Genomic DNA, 16,739 nt, shown 5'->3' with positions numbered 1-16,739 from the left:
GCGGCGGACAGATCGGACCCTTGACTGACATTTTTGACACTTTTGGGGGTACCAGAGACATTACTACAGTAATCAGTGCTATACATATGCACTGTTACTGTAAAAATTACACTGGTAGTGAAGGGGTTAACTTTATTTGAGAGGGAGGGGCTGTGTGTGTCCCTAGGGGTGTGATTCTAACTGTGATTGGCTGTGGCTTGAAGTGTAGGAACAGTGATCAACAGTCCTACATAGTAGAACCATATGATCACTGTTTCTACACCAGGGGAGAATGACAGGCGGCTTGTTTACATCAGCCGCCTGCCTTCCTCCCTCTGCACCGATGATCGGCGAGTGACTGGCAGACATCGGGTCCGCCGGTCACACACACGGACTTGCTGGGGAACGAACCGGGGCGGGCGTGCGCTCGCCCGCTATTGGCTCCCAAGCAAGTGACAGGCTAGTGACGTATATATACGTCACTTTGCCTGGCTGGGGCTGACTGCCGACGTATATCGTCGTGCGGCGGTCAGCAACCGGTTAAAATGCAAATCAATTGGTAACTTTTTTGAAATGTGTTTTTCTGGATATTTTTGTTGTTATTCTGTCTCTCACTGGTAAAATAAACCGACCAATAAAATTATAAACTGATCATTTCTTTGTCAGTGGACAAACTTACAAAATCAGCAGGGGATCAAATACTTTTTTCCCTCACTGTATGTGAATACCTTCTGTTCTAAGAAGATTTTTGCTATGCACTGATACGTTTTGAGGACTTTTTGAGTCCTTTGGTCGCTTTTCACCATATCCTGTATAGTTATTCTGTCTCTCAATCCATATAATAGCGATAACCTAATAACCATTTCTCTCGGGGACAGGAACGGAAGTGTCAATGCCAGCTTTGATGTTCATATTACTCTAAAGAATGTTCCCAAAGATCAATTAAATAAAGAATTCAATGACACAGTGAGTGGCATGGTGGATCGGCTGCAAACGGCAAATCAGTCCCAAGCCTACTGTCAGCACCAAGGTAAGGTATTACAATGAATAGTATTTCTCATGACAAGGGCTTTTTTTTCAGCCGGAACGTGGGGGAACGCAGTTCCGGCACCTCTAGCACTGAATGTATGTAAAGGCCAAGGGGTCCTGGGGTGTGCTGGATGGTCTATTGATGCTTTCTTCTGGGGGATCTATTGTCACTGAAGGTGATTTATTTTTGTATGGGGGTCTATTGCTGCTAAAGGGGGGTCCTATGTTGCTGGGAGGAATCTATTGTTGAGGGAGAGGTCTACTGATTCTGACTGCTAAATGGTCTATTGATTCTGGCTGCTGGAGGCTCTATTGATGCTGGCTGCTGGAGGATCTATTGATGCTGGCTGATAGAGGGTCTATTGATGCTGACTGATGGAGGGTCTGTTGATGCTGGCTGATGGAGGTTCTGTTGATGCTGGCTGATGGAGGGTCTGTTGATTCTGGCTGATGGAGGTTCTGTTGATGCTGGCTGATGAAGGGTCTGTTGATGCTGGCGGGTGGAGGGTCTATTGATGCTGGCTGATGGAGGGTCTGTTGATGCTGGCTGATGGAGGGTCTGTTGATGCTGGCTGATGGAGGTTCTGTTGATGCTGGCTGATGGAGGGTCTGTTGATTATGACTGCTAAAGGCTCTATTGATGCTGGCTGCTGGAGGCTCTATTGATGCTGGCTGATAGAGGGTCTATTGATGCTGGCTGATGGAGGGTCTGTTGATTCTGGCTGATAGAGGGCCTATTGATGCTGGCTGCTGAAGGGTCTATTGATTCTGGCTGCAGGAGGGTCTGTTGATGCTGGCTGATGGAGGGTCTGTTGATGCTGGCTGATAGAAGGCCTATTGATGCTGGCTGATGGAGGGTCTATTGATGCTGGCTGATGGAGGGTCTATTGATGTTGACTGATGGAGGGTCAGTTGATGCTGGCTGATGGAGGGTCTGTTGATGCTGGCTGCTGGAGGGTCTGTTGATGCTGGCTGCTGAAGGGTATATTGATGCTGGCTTTTTTTTCAGCGGGAACGTGGGGGAACGCAGTTCCGGCACCTCTAGCACTGAATGTATGTAAAGGCCAAGGGGTCCTGGGGTGTGCTGGATGGTCTATTGATGCTTTCTTCTGGGGGATCTATTGTCACTGAAGGTGATTTATTTTTGTATGGGGGTCTATTGCTGCTAAAGGGGGGGGGGTCCTATGTTGCTGGGAGGAATCTATTGTTGAGGGAGAGGTCTACTGATTCTGACTGCTAAATGGTCTATTGATTCTGGCTGCTGGAGGCTCTATTGATGCTGGCTGCTGGAGGATCTATTGATGCTGGCTGATAGAGGGTCTATTGATGCTGACTGATGGAGGGTCTGTTGATTCTGGCTGATGGAGGTTCTGTTGATGCTGGCTGATGAAGGGTCTGTTGATGCTGGCGGGTGGAGGGTCTATTGATGCTGGCTGATGGAGGGTCTGTTGATGCTGGCTGATGGAGGGTCTGTTGATGCTGGCTGATGGAGGTTCTGTTGATGCTGGCTGATGGAGGGTCTGTTGATTCTGACTGCTAAAGGCTCTATTGATGCTGGCTGCTGGAGGCTCTATTGATGCTGGCTGATAGAGGGTCTATTGATGCTGGCTGATGGAGGGTCTGTTGATTCTGGCTGATAGAGGGCCTATTGATGCTGGCTGCTGAAGGGTCTATTGATTCTGGCTGCAGGAGGGTCTGTTGATGCTGGCTGATGGAGGGTCTGTTGATGCTGGCTGATAGAAGGCCTATTGATGCTGGCTGATGGAGGGTCTATTGATGCTGGCTGATGGAGGGTCTATTGATGCTGGCTGATGGAGGGTCTATTGATGTTGACTGATGGAGGGTCAGTTGATGCTGGCTGATGGAGGGTCTGTTGATGCTGGCTGATGGAGGGTCTGTTGATGCTGGCTGATAGAAGGCCTATTGATGCTGGCTGATGGAGGGTCTATTGATGCTGGCTGATGGAGGGTCTATTGATGTTGACTGATGGAGGGTCAGTTGATGCTGGCTGATGGAGGGTCTGTTGATGCTGGCTGCTGGAGGGTCTGTTGATGCTGGCTGCTGAAGGGTATATTGATGCTGGCTTTTTTTTCAGCGGGAACGTGGGGGAACGCAGTTCCGGCACCTCTAGCACTGAATGTATGTAAAGGCCAAGGGGTCCTGGGGTGTGCTGGATGGTCTATTGATGCTTTCTTCTGGGGGATCTATTGTCACTGAAGGTGATTTATTTTTGTATGGGGGTCTATTGCTGCTAAAGGGGGGGGGGGGTCCTATGTTGCTGGGAGGAATCTATTGTTGAGGGAGAGGTCTACTGATTCTGACTGCTAAATGGTCTATTGATTCTGGCTGCTGGAGGCTCTATTGATGCTGGCTGCTGGAGGGTCTGTTAATGCTGGCTGCTGGAGGGTCTGTTGATGCTGGCTGCTGAAGGTTATATTGAGGCTGGCTGCTGGAGGGTCTGTTGATGCTGGCTGCTGAAGGGTATATTGATGCTGGCTGCTGGAGGGTCTGTTGATGCTGGCTGCTGAAGGGTCTATTGATGCTGGCTGCTGAAGGGTCTATTGATGCTGGCTGCTGAAGGGTCTATTGATGCTGGCTGCTGAAGGGTCTGTTGATGCTGGCTGATGGAGGGTCTATTGATGCTGGCTGATGGAGGGTCAGTTGATGCTGGCTGATCAAGGGTCTGTTGATGCTGACTGCTGGAGGGTTTATTGATTCTGGCTGATGGGTGATCTGTTGTTGCTGCTGGGGGGTCTATTTTTGCTTGGTCTGTATTTTGTTGCAGGGAGTCAACTGTTGATAGGGGAGGGGGTCCATTGTTGTGAGGAGAATATGTTGGTGGGGGGTGCTATTGTTGTTGGGGGGTCTTTTGTTTCTGAGAAGGTATATTGTTGCTAAGGAGGATCTATTGCTGCTGGCAGGGGTCTGTTGCTTCTGGGGGTCTATTTTTGCTTGGTTGGTACCTTGTTGCAGGGAGTAAATTTTTGATGGGGGGGGGTCTATTGTTGTGAGGAGGATCTGTTGGAAAGGGGGGGGGGATTTTGTTGCAGCATGGGATCTATTTTACTGCTTTTTTTGTTTTCATTAACATATTCCATAAAGATTACTTGGCACCACAAAAATAATACTTGGTTCTATATTCTCCAAAAGGGGCAGTAGAAGGAGAGACTCAGATGGGGGGAGTTCCTGCACCTATTCTCTGAGAAAAAATAAACCCTGCTCATGAAAAGCCAGAGCTGTGTACTCATTACATTTGAATAACAGGAAAGACTGTCGGCACTTGGGATGGCTTCTAGAAAAATCTTCCTTTATTGAAAAAGCATGTATAAAAAGCTGTAAAACAGGTGACGCGTTTCGGCTTTCAGGGCTTCATTATGGCATGATTAAGTCCTGATGGTCGAAACACGTTGGCTATTTTATAGCTATTTGTAGATGCTTTTTTCAATCAATAAAGGAAGATATTTACTGGATGACATCCTGAGTGCTGACTATCCTTCCTGTGATTCATGTGTTATAGAGGCATTAGCAGCCTCAGAGTCTGAGCATTGGGGGGCGGAGCTTCCATGCATGAAGGTGGAAGCACCCATACACCTGTTTCCAAATACTAATTACATGTGTTTCTTATCATGGTAATGTTCACCAGTAGATCCCATTATTGTCCCCATTAAAACTGGGTACTGAGAAGACTTGTTTAACCACTTCAGCTCCGGAAGGATTTATCCCCCCCCCCCCCCTTCCTGACCAGGCCATTTTTTTGCAATACGGCACTGCTTTGCTTTAACTTACAATTGAGCAGTCATGCGACACTGTATCCAAAGAAAATTGATGTTCTTTTTTTCCACAAATAGAGCTTTCTTTTGGTGGTATTTGATTGCCTCTGCAGTTTTTATTTTTCTGCGCTATTAACAAAAAAAAGCAATTTTGAAAAAAAAAAAAAAACAGTATTTTACTTTCTACTATAAAACACGTCCAATAAAAATGTAAAAAATCAATTTCTTCACCAATTGAGGCCAATGTGTATTCTGCTAAATGTTTTTAGTAAGAGAAAAAAAAAAAAAAAACAATTAGTGCATATTGATTGGTTTGTGTTTTGTGTTTTTTTTTTTTTTTTTTTCCTGTGGTTTACAGCCGCTTTAATAAAGAGGGGTTTTAAATAGTTGGGTGGGCCAATGTAAAATCCAGATTATGAAGGTCTCTAACTAAGCTTTTAGAAATTCAGAAGCATCTTCCATGTACAGAATTTACATATCTGCCTATTTCTTCTTCAGATCTTCTTTGCTTCCGTAAATCCTCCATTTCTGCTGTCCACGCTATTAACTATACTGGTAAGTGAGAATAAATTATAGTTTTACTATTCTAGGGAAACTCCAAGTATGAAAACATCATTTGCTGGCAAAGCTGTTTCTGTGTTTTTTTTTTTTTTTTTTTTTTTTTAGCACGCATGTTAAAATGCACATTTTAGGCCTGAAGATTAGTAAAAACCTCCACACAATTTTTCAGAGGTCAATAGAGCAGCAGCTGCCAGGAATTCAGAAGGTGATACATACTGCTACCTCCTAAACTGCCTTTTTTTTTTAAAAAAAATCTTAATTTATTTATTATAAAATATGTTTTTACAAATTGCATACATATTTTAACTGGACAGGTCAACCATATAAATACACAAAACAAACACAAAAAAAAGCCCATCCCTGCCCTATATACTATATATATATATATATATATATATATATATATATATATATATATATATATATATATATATATATATATATATATATATATATATATATATATATATATATATATAGGGATGGGCTTTTTTTGTGTTTGTTTTGTGTATTTATATGGTTGACCTGTCCAGGTGAAATGTGTTTGCAATTATGTATATATATATATATATATATATATATATATATATATATATAAATAAACAATATCTAAATAAAGATGCATTGCAAGGTTTGTAAATAAGAAGAAGCTATCAGCACTTCACTATATGATCAAATTTAAGCATGGCATTAAATAAAAATATGTCTCTTTATTTATTTTTTTACTTTTTTGGTTAAAAGCACTTGTTTATTGGTTACAAAATCAATTCATGGCAACATATTGGTTACACCAAGCCACTGTACAAAAAAAAAAAAAAAAAAAAAATCAAACATGGAAAAATGTAAACAAAACGTTTAATAAGTGATTATTTCACAGTGATTTTTTTTTAATTGTTTATTAATTCAACAGTGACTGTTAAAGGAGAGTATAACAGAATAAAAGAAATGGAAAACAAAAAAAAAAGCATGGCATTTTCCCTGGTTTTTAATTGACTTAAAACATTTAAGACAGTTTTTAATACATACACTATCCAAAAGGCAGTGCAGAATTAATTCAGAATTGATATTTATAAAGCCTTTTGTCAAAAGTCAGCAACAGATGAGTGAAGTGCTAGCATTGTCAAATTTTTCAAAGTGTATATTACAGCAACCAACATTGTTTCTTTTAAAGCAACTAAATCCTGGACTTTCAATGGATATAAAGTGTATACCACAAATGTTAGAAGTTTTTTTTTATTTATTTTTAATTTATTTATTTTTCTTTATCTCTTCTTTTTTCATTTTTGCCTACAAAAACTCTAAGAATTTGTATCTAAACATAATTTGCTGCCAGAGCTATTTGTGTGTGTGTGGTTTTTTTCAGCACACATGTTAAAACATCAGTTAGAACCCCCAAACAGTTTTTCAGAGGTCGATAGAGCAAGAGCTGCCAGGAATTCAGGTCACTTCTTGAACTGCCTTATTTACAAAAATCAGATTGTATTAATTAGAAAAAAAATATATAATTTCATAGCAATTGCATACATATTTGAACTAGACAGGTCAACCATATAAATACACAAAAAAATACACAAAAAAGAAAAGCCCACCCCTGCACAGCCCTGACCCACATAAAAAAAAAAATAAACACATATATATCAATAAAATATATTAATTACGAGGTTTTTAACCAGCGCTTCAATATACAATCGAATTTAGGCATAATATTACATTAAAAATATGTTTGATTTTTAAATGCAATACACTTGTTCAACTCCCATAGCCATTCAATCATGGTAGGGGGGGGAAGCTGAAACCCATTTGACGGTAATCATTCTACGTGAAACAAAAGGTGACCTACTGTAGAAGCCGCCAAAAGTGTATTTCCTGACAGACTCAATGGCAGCATACGTATGGGTTAACCCCACCTCCACTCCTCCCCTATAGGACCCCACTCCCATAAATCTTTGGTCTGAACCAGAGGCCGCGCTCCTTTTTTGTCCTTCTCCTCAGGACCAGAATGGTTAAAGCCTCAGAGATTGATTCACCAGCTGAACTTTTCTTAACGTTCTTCCAGTTCCAGCGGTGCTTTTACCTGTGCTTGACTCAGTTCCTAAGGGTACAACAGTCTTTCAAGGGAACCAAGAAATTGTTCTACCAACCTTTGGAATACTAACTTGTGTCCTTTAGACAAGGGGGAGGTCACGCTGTGGCTTAGTTGGTTAAAGCCCATGTCTAGTAAACAGGGAATCCTGAGTTTGACTCTCAGTAGTGCCTTCCTTTGGTTCTAGGAATCTCTCAGATATTGTGAAGTTATATCTACAAGCTACAGCTTCCTTCAGGCTTCAGAATGCCTGTTTATTCTTTTTGCCGGAAAGGACAAAGGGAAATGTGCCTCATCTAGGACGATTGTGGCATGGATTGTCTAGGCAATCTGACAGACTCACAGAGCCAAAGGCTTGGCTCCTTTGATCGCTCACTCGTCCAGGAGTGTGTCTACATCCTGGGCTGCTTTGCAGCATGTGGTTTCCAAAGTAATCGGTAGGGAGGCCTTGTGGTCCCCGATCAATACATTTATGGCTCATTATTGTGTAGAGCCTCTTTATCTTCTGTTACTATTTGGTTTACAAATCCTGTCGGTTGACAATGTCAATTAAACCCTTTTCTTTTGTTCTGCAATTGCCCACCTGAATGTGTATGGCCAGTGGCGGCCGGCCGATAGGGGGCGCAGGGGCGCCGCCCCCCCAAAAAAAAAGATTAAAAAAAAAAAAAAATTTAGCCCACTAGGGACGCCGGACTCATTGGTGGCTTTGGGGTGGTGGGGGGGGGGTGGGGTTTTTCACCCAGCAGAGGCGCCGATTGGCGGCCTTCTGGGGGGTCACCTGGGCGCAGAGCACTGCGCTCCGACACTCCCCCTTTTGTGATGTCCTGGATCATGATTGGTCCAGACTCCAGCCTGGACCAATCATGATTCAGAACATCCCTTCTGATCTCGTTGGGGGCGGTGCGTGCATCAGTCACTCACCGTCACCGCCCGGTCACCTTCCCGCTGCCGCAGAAGAGGACGGAGTCTCGAGGAGAGGAGAAGCCGCCGCCGGGACTAAAGAGAAGCCACCGCCGGGACTGAAGAAGAAGCCGCGCCGGGACTGAAGAAGAAGCCGCCGCCGGGACTGAAGAGAAGCCGCCGCCAGGTAAGTGCATTGGTCTCAGGAGGAAGCCCACACTGCAGTGAAGGGAGCACGCACGCTGGTCTCTGCATTGATTGGGGGTATGCTGTGGCGCTCTGCATTGATTGGGGGCATGCTGTGGCGCTCTGCATTGATTGGGGGCATGCTGTGGCGCTCTGCATTGATTGGGGGCATGCTGTGGCGCTCTGCATTGATTGGGAAGCACGCTGTTGCACTCTGCATTGATTGGGGGGCACGCTGTGGCACTCTGCATTGATTGGTGGCATGCTGTGGCACTCTGCATTGATTGGGGGCATGCTGTGTCACTCTGCATTGATGGGGGCATGCTGTGGCACTCTGCATTGATTGGGGGGCATGCTGTGGCACTCTACATTGATTGGGGGGCACGCTGTGGCACTCTGCATTGATTGGGGGGGCACGCTGTGGCATTCTGCATTGATTGGGGGGCACGCTGTGGCATTCTGCATTGATTGGGGGCATGCTGTGGCATTCTGCATTGATGGGGGCATGCTGTGGCACTCTGCATTGATGGGGGCATGCTGTGGCACTCTGCATTGATTGGGGGGCACGCTGTTGCTCTCTGCATTGATTGAGGGCATGCTGTGGCATTCTGCATTGATTGGGGGGCATGCTGTGGCGCTCTGCATTGATTGGGGGCACGCTGTGGCGCTCTGCATTGATTGGGGGCACGATGGTCACTCATTTTTCTGTTTGCGCCCCCCAAAAATTTTGAGCACCAGCCGCCACTGTGTATGGCTAGTTATTTCCCATACGTATGCTGCCATGGAGTCTGTCAGGAAAACATAAAATTTCCTATCAAATACTTACCATAATTTTCCTTTCCTGATTGACTCCATGGCAGCAGGAGTTCCCTCCCAGAGTCATGAGTAGGCTAGTTAAGGAACGCGGCCTCTGGCTCAGACCAAAGATTTATGGGAGTGGGGTCTTATAGGGGAGGAGTGGAGGCGGGGTTAACCCATACGTATGCTGCCATGGAGTCAATCAAGAAAGGGAAATTACGGTAAGTATTTGATAGGAAATTTTCCGTTATTTATCCAGAAGGGAGGTTTCAAGATATCCTAGAATACACGCCAAAGGGTTTACACTAAGGCTCCATTCACACCTAGGCATTCCAGATCATGGGCGGAATTGCCGTGATTCTGGCCATGATTCCTGAATCATCGCAAAACACAGCATGCGCTTGTGATCCAGGTACTTTCAATGGCACCCCAATTGGGGCACAATTTTGCTGCGATTGTCGTCCAACAAATGGTGGCAAAATTGGGGTTGGGGTGCCATTGAAAGTAAGGGGATCGCAAACGTGTCCTGTGTTTTGCGGCAATTTTGGAATCGCGGGCAGAATCGCGCCAATTCCTGTCTGCGATCCAGAATGCCTAGGTGTAAATGGTGGAACCTGAGTGTAAGACCTGCTACATAATAATCTGAATAACTTTCATCCAATATCATGTAGGACAGCTAAGAGCAAGTGGATCAAGTTTCCAAAGGATAGCCCCATACCATACGGAAAATGAGGGGGGGGTTTGTCCGATATACATGGTAAATAATAAACAATTGCGTTAGCTGATAAGGGGGAGAGAGAGAAACAATGGAAATAACTTGTAAAAACCCACTCCCAGGCATCATCAGAAATAGCTTCTAACTCTTGTTCCCATTTTTGTCTAAGGGGCTGGATGTCTAAACAAAAATTCAGATGAAAATTGTGCATAAATCCCAGAGATAAGACCCTTTGCTTTCTGCATCCTAAAAATGTTGTTAAATGACATAGAATCTGTAATTGAGAATCCGAGGGAGCCATTCTGGGCCCAAAAGGTGCATCTGATTTGAAGATATTGATAAAAAGACCTTTTATCTAAAGAGAATTACACTTGCAGCTTCTGAAATGATATGAAAGATTGATTTTCACATAAATGAGAAATCCTCAAAATGCCCCTTCTGGCCCAGTCATACAACCTTCCCAGCTTCCCAAATTCAGGAAGTAATTCATTAGACTATATGAGGGTGTATCTGGTATAACCAGTAATACTGAGCGTGACAAACCCAACCACGACAGGGGCTTTTGGAGCGGACTAGGGGCTAGCCTTCTACCCACTGATTATGGCCCATGGAGGAGACCGGGGATTTTGTCCGCTTCTCCCGATCTGAGCATTAAAAAGAGCTAATTTCAGCCTCTGATCCCATGGAGAGAGTAGATCATTCTCTAATGATGGACAACAACGTGATGAACACTGAGAGCGAGGCTTGGATTAAATCTCTGAATAAAGACAATAAGGCTTCCCTTCTGGAGTGGATGGAAAGGTGTAATATTAACCTTGTACAGGTTAATGGTCAGAGGGAATATGGTGGCTCTCCTGCAGACTGGGTTGGAGAAGCTTCACTTGGGACAGAAATATTTAACTGCAATCTTCCCCAAGAAATCTACGAAGATAAATAAATTACCCTTTTTCAGACTGTTTTATCATTGTATGAGTTTTGTCTTATGATGACTTGTCTAGTGGACAGATTACACAAGTGAAATTTGGTTAACAATATTTGGACAGCCCTGGGTCTTCTTTCTGGGAAACTGGTGCTGTACTGTCTGGTTGGGCACTGGTCTGAGTCACCTAGGCTTGTCTAGGTGACTAGCTGTTAATTAGCTTACTGTTTATGTTTATGTTAGCTGTTCATTAGATGTACTGATATTACTGTTTACAGTTTGCATTTTTTAAGATAATGTGATCAAGTTCTTACCTGATTTTGTGGCTATATATCTAGAGCCAATTTGTAAAATGATGCCCACATCCCAAACTATAAACAACAAGAGCACAGAAAGAATTCCCTCTAAATGGGATTTTGAGGGGCAAGGGTGTAAAGTATCCAAAGGTATGTACTACAAAAATAGTCTCAAATTTAATACAAATATAGGAAAACCAAATACATAAAACACATAACAATGTATATAAATTAGAATGCCAGTGGTTCAATTAGCATATGTGACCAGTGTTCATATACAATATCCTGCAGTAGGGACAGCGGAAGACCCAACACGTTTCAAAGTACAACGTCTATTTCTTCATCAGGGGTCAATGAACACAATATAAGATTGCATCTTGAGTTGAAAGGTCAGTTGTTTAAAATCAAAAGAGGGTAACCATCATCAGCGAATCAAATCATTTCCACCTCTGTCTTCAAAGATGTCCCACAGGGGGTCGCAGACAGGCCTCCACAAGGGGCCACTTGGGCACAGACTTTCACCACACTGTGATATTACAAGGATAATGTCACGCTGAGTGTTCAAAAGATAGGTATGGGGATAATAGTCACTTTCAATGGTTAAATGGCATGTAGAGAAGACCATCAGTCCCAGTATCAACAGGTCCCTCTGAAATAGGAGTCCAACAGGATCAGTGGTCTTAGGTTAATGCCTAGTAGATGAGCTCATGCCATTTAACCATTGAAAGTGACTAGTATTCCCATACCTTTCTTTTGAACAATCATTGTGACATTATCTTTGTAATATCACAGTGTGGTGAGAGTCTGTGCCCAAGTGGCCGCTTGTGGAGGCCTGTCTGCGACCCCCTGTGGGACATCTGTGGAGACAGAGGTGGAAATGATTTGATTCAGCGATGATGGTTACCTTCTTTTGATTTCAAACTATGCAGCTCCATTAATCAACTGACCTTTTAACTCAAGATGCAATCCTATATTGTGTTCATTGATCCCTGATGAAGAAATAGACTTTGTACTTCGAAACGCGTTGGGTCTTCTGCTGTCCCTACTGCAGGATAGTGTACGGTATATGAACGCTGGTCACGTATGCTAATTGAACTGCTTGCATTTTAATCTATATACATTGGTATGTGTTTTATGTATTTGGTTTTCCTATATTTCTAATAAATTTGAGATTATTTTTGTAATACATACTAGAGATCGACCGATTATCGGCAAAGCCGATATATCGAGGGCCGATCTGCACTTTCCCCGATATATCGGAATCGGCCACCAAGGTGGCCGATATTGCCGATATTTCGGAAAGTGCTGTACCGGAGTGATGCCTGGAGCTAGAGGCATCACCCTGGTAGCGGCGTCCATAGCAGCGGTCGGCTGTCTTGTAATGACAACCGATGCGGCTGAGGAGCCGTTAGGCTGTCATTACAAGGAGCGGGCAACCATCCTGCATGGTCAACCATCCTGCACGGCCACCCGAAGAGAAGACCCGATTAAAGCTGCATTCAGCTCTGATCGGGTCTCCGTGTAAAAACCCCAAACTGATGTCATGACATCACTTCCGGGTGCTCAGCGCCAAATTAAAAAAAAATTACAGCATTCAAAACAGCCAAACTTGGCGTTTTGAATTCTTTGAAATGCAGAGGAGGGGTTTGGGGTCTTTTAGATCCCCAGATCCCTCCACAAGAGTACCTGTAAAAATAAATAAATAAATAAATAAAAAATAAAAAAATGTTTAATGTACGAAAATATCGGCCGATACCGATACGCGATGACCAAAATATCGGTATCAGTATCAGCAATAAAAAATGATATCGGTCAATCACTAATACATACTTTTGGATACCTTACACCCCTACCCCTCAAAATCCCATTTAGAGGGATTTTTTCTGTGCTCTTGTTGTTTACCTGATTTTGTGTGGTATAAATTCAGTGTGAGTATACAATTAAGTCAGTTCCAGTTTGCATCTAAGCTAGTGTCGTCCAGTTCTTGGGTGCAATGCTCAGCTATAATACCTGGTTCCAGAGTGGAGGAAGCTGTATCTTGGTGGAAACGGTCTGTCACACCGAGTAAATCTTTTTCCCAAACACCTCCTTTCCGATGGATAGTAGGGAATATGGAGAGGTCTCCAACGCAAAAAATTGACCTTTCCTTTTGAAAAACCTCTTAATCAATCTATAAAAAATTATTTGGAGGGAACAGTTTTCCCAACCAGCCAGGTGCTGAAGTCATGTAGGCAAAAAATAAAGCCAGGAATTCAGTGCTGCCAAACCCCCGTTATCTTTAAGATATTGGAGAAACTCTACCCTTATTCTAGGTGACTTCTTCTTCCAAATAAAATCTCTAATGATAGCTAACAACAATTTAAGGTTTTTTTTTTTGACAGTCAAATGGGGATTTTTTTTGTAAATAGCGCACCTCAACCGCAAGCCAAGCGTTTGGCTTGTAGTTTGGTCCAGACCCAAAGGGTTGCATTTGGTGGCGGTACTGTCTGCCAAACACAACAATTGTATAATTTTTGCCATGGCTGTGTACAACCCTAAGCAGCTTCATGGTGTCTTTTGGCTGGGTGGTCAGGCGGTAGTAAAACTGTGGCTCAAATGTCTGTTTTAACCGCTTCCCCAGCCACCTGTGTGAATGAGGCCTATGAGATGACTTCATCTTCCAATTTTGAGTTACAACATTTGTGTATTATCCTCTTTTGGAAAAAATCCGAAACCATGTGAAAAGTAGCTGACCATTGCAAGCATCTGGATAGCATTATTGTTTGTCCCACTCCCAACCCCTGTACCTGTCACTTTATAAATGTCATGATTACGTTGTTGATTTTACAAAATGTTCTTTGATTTCAGATATTTGTGGTCTATATGTGCCGGAAGAATATTCCCATTTCTATTCTCCTAGTTTTACAGACTCCGGCCTCACATGTACTTCTGCCTGTTCATTGGGAGCAAAAAATCCGTTAAACTGTCACTATGGAGAATGCAGATTAACCCAATCAGGACCTGTCTGTTTGTAAGTCAAAAACATATTTTTTTGGTTATTTTTTATATATTTCCAAAAAGTGCAAATGTATATTATCATTGTCTGCATTTGTAAGCTCCTTTTTATTTAGGGTTGCTGTCAGAAGCTTCACCATATTGGATGACTCTGGTTTGTGTTTTGTAAGATATTCTTAAATTTGAGGAACAATAAACTATAGCTGTTACTTTTCTAGAGAAGCTTAGGAAAAGGAATAGATCCAACCAGCTGAGGCATAAAAACACACTAACATAGTATAATTGAATCACACTGCTCAAAAAAATAAAGAAACACTTTTTAATCAGAGTAAAGAAGCAAGTCAATTAAACGTCTAGGATATTGATCTGGTCAGTTAAGTAGCAGAGGGGGTTGTTTTGGTGTTAGTAAGGTATTATCTCCCTAATAGTGCAAAAATTGGCACATGATTTTAAAGGCATTTGTTTCCACCTCTGTTGGTAAACTAGAGTTTCAAAGAAAACCAGTCAAACTGTCTTTTTATAAAAAAAACTAGGTTGAACATTAGACAGTAGACCTGTCTGTTTTTATCAAGCTAACATACTATGTAGATATCAATGCAGATGTGACAATATGCTTTCTCTCAACACAGCTGTCCTGACACAAGTTATTTTTGGTATTCTGGAAAAGACTGCCAGTCCCGGATCAGCAGGCCTGGTGTGATTGGTGGAGTGACGTCTGTTCTGGCCGCTTGCCTCATCCTCATTGTCATTCTTGTGGTGATGTTGACTTTTCGCAGAGTTAGAAAATTAGAGATAAGTTCGAGGTGAGTCTGTGTTTTTAAATTCCTTTTATTGGGTTTTTTTGTACACCTAAGACCAAGAGGGACTTGCAGAGGCGTAACTAGAACCTTCAGGGCCCCGGTGCAAGAAATCATGAAGGGCCCCCCTGACCCCTGGCCGGGGCCCTTTCCTTCAAGCCTGGAGCTCTTCCCACTGATCCTGGGTCCCTTTACTCTCGTTGCGGGGTCCTTTATTACGGTCCTGCAGTGGGACCCTTTCACAAGTTCTGCAGTGGGCCCCTTTCCTGCCATCTTGGGGTCTCCCCAAAGTGGTGGAACGCCAGGGCCTGGTTGCAAGTGTGACCTTTGCAATCCTGGAAGTTCACCCACTGGTGTCAGTAGTTTTTATTTTTTGGTATTTTATTTGTATTATTTATTATCATTTTATTAAATTTTTTTACAATGTCACTGACTATGACTCTGTCCATTCAGAAAAGGAAGGAGCTGGTAAATCACATATTTACTGACCCCTTCCTGGTTCTCTATTGTGACACATCCCCTGCAGCAGCCAGCAGGAGAGGGGAGGGGGAAAGCCGGAAGCACAGTGGGGGGGGGGGGACCAGGGGAGCACACAGGGGCCCAGAGACAGCAGAACACAATTGAACTGGATAGGAGGAGTGGCGGGGGCAGCATACTGAGGAACCAATCTCCTCCATTTTCCTCCTGCAGCTACAGGAGGAAAAAGGAGGACAGTGATTGCTCTATATGCTGCCCCCGCCGCCCCTCCTATCCAGGTGTGCAGGGGAGCCGCACAGGCCCCCTGGAGCATGGGGCCCGGTTGCAATTGCAACCCCTGTAGTTACACCCCTGGGGTCTTGGATACATTATTATAACATGCTAATGTATTAGTGATACTTTTATTTTTTATTTTAGCGCCCATTGATCACATGCAAGTCTATTGCGGTGATTTTTAACTCATGCACATGTTGTGCATTAAGGAGTGCTGTATTATTATGGCCTATACATTTGAATAAGCTGCCAATGCAATAGACTAAAAAAAAACCTACTTGCAGAAATTCTAATAATGCAGTACACAGCAAAATGTTAACGTGCGTTGAGGTGTCAAAAAAAAATGAATGGCACCACGAAGCACCTTCACACCACATCTGCACTGCAGGTGAAAATGGAGGGCAATTAAACGCACTTATGCATGTACGGTGCATTACCACGTGTTGCCAAATATAGGGTGTTCCTTCAACAGTGTCTATAGTTGAAATAAGCACAGAATATTACTGCTGCAAAACAAGGCTGGAATTAAACTTGAAGATGTTTGTCTATTTCACAATTTTGTAAGCAGAAAGAGGTCACAAATTTTCTCAGCTCATTTAGCAGGTTTGAGATGAATGTTTATCCTATGAAGGATACATAATATGGCCCCTCAAAATTAGAGTGGCACTGTATGCTACATCATAAAAATACATTTTAACCACTGGAAGATTTTACCCCCTTCCTGACCAGGTGGTATTTTGTGATTCGGCACTGCGTGACTTTAACAGACAATTGCACGGTCGTGCGACGCTGTACCCAAATGAAATTGATGTCCTTTTTTTTCCACAAACAGAGCTTTCTTTTGGTGGTATTTGATCACCTGTGCGATTTTTTGATTATGCGCTATAAACAAAAAAAGAGCGACAATTTTGCAAAAATAACAATATTTTTCACATTTTTTAATATGAAATTCCCCCCAAAAA

General features: G+C 43.1%; 1 protein-coding gene across 1 annotated transcript in view; it reads left to right on the top strand.

Annotated features, from left to right (window-relative positions):
• LOC309560408 (uncharacterized protein) overlaps window positions 1–15,037 on the top strand; it is a gene marked incomplete at both ends in the record, with an annotated part of 47,044 nt that extends 32,007 nt beyond the window's left edge. Inside the window, 4 exons of the mRNA XM_082264045.1 lie at window positions 858–1,009; window positions 5,277–5,333; window positions 14,084–14,246; window positions 14,860–15,037. Of these exons, the coding sequence (XP_082120171.1) occupies window positions 858–1,009; window positions 5,277–5,333; window positions 14,084–14,246; window positions 14,860–15,037 (550 nt within the window). The remainder of the gene's footprint in view (window positions 1–857; window positions 1,010–5,276; window positions 5,334–14,083; window positions 14,247–14,859) is intronic.
• Window positions 15,038–16,739: the final 1,702 nt, after the last annotated feature.

This window comes from Pelophylax lessonae, assembly GCF_965119305.1.
Source record: "Pelophylax lessonae genome assembly, chromosome: 7".
NCBI classification, from domain to species: domain Eukaryota; kingdom Metazoa; phylum Chordata; class Amphibia; order Anura; family Ranidae; genus Pelophylax; species Pelophylax lessonae.
The sequence above is the reverse complement of the archived record's forward strand: the minus strand, read 5'-3'. Positions and strand labels throughout refer to the sequence as shown.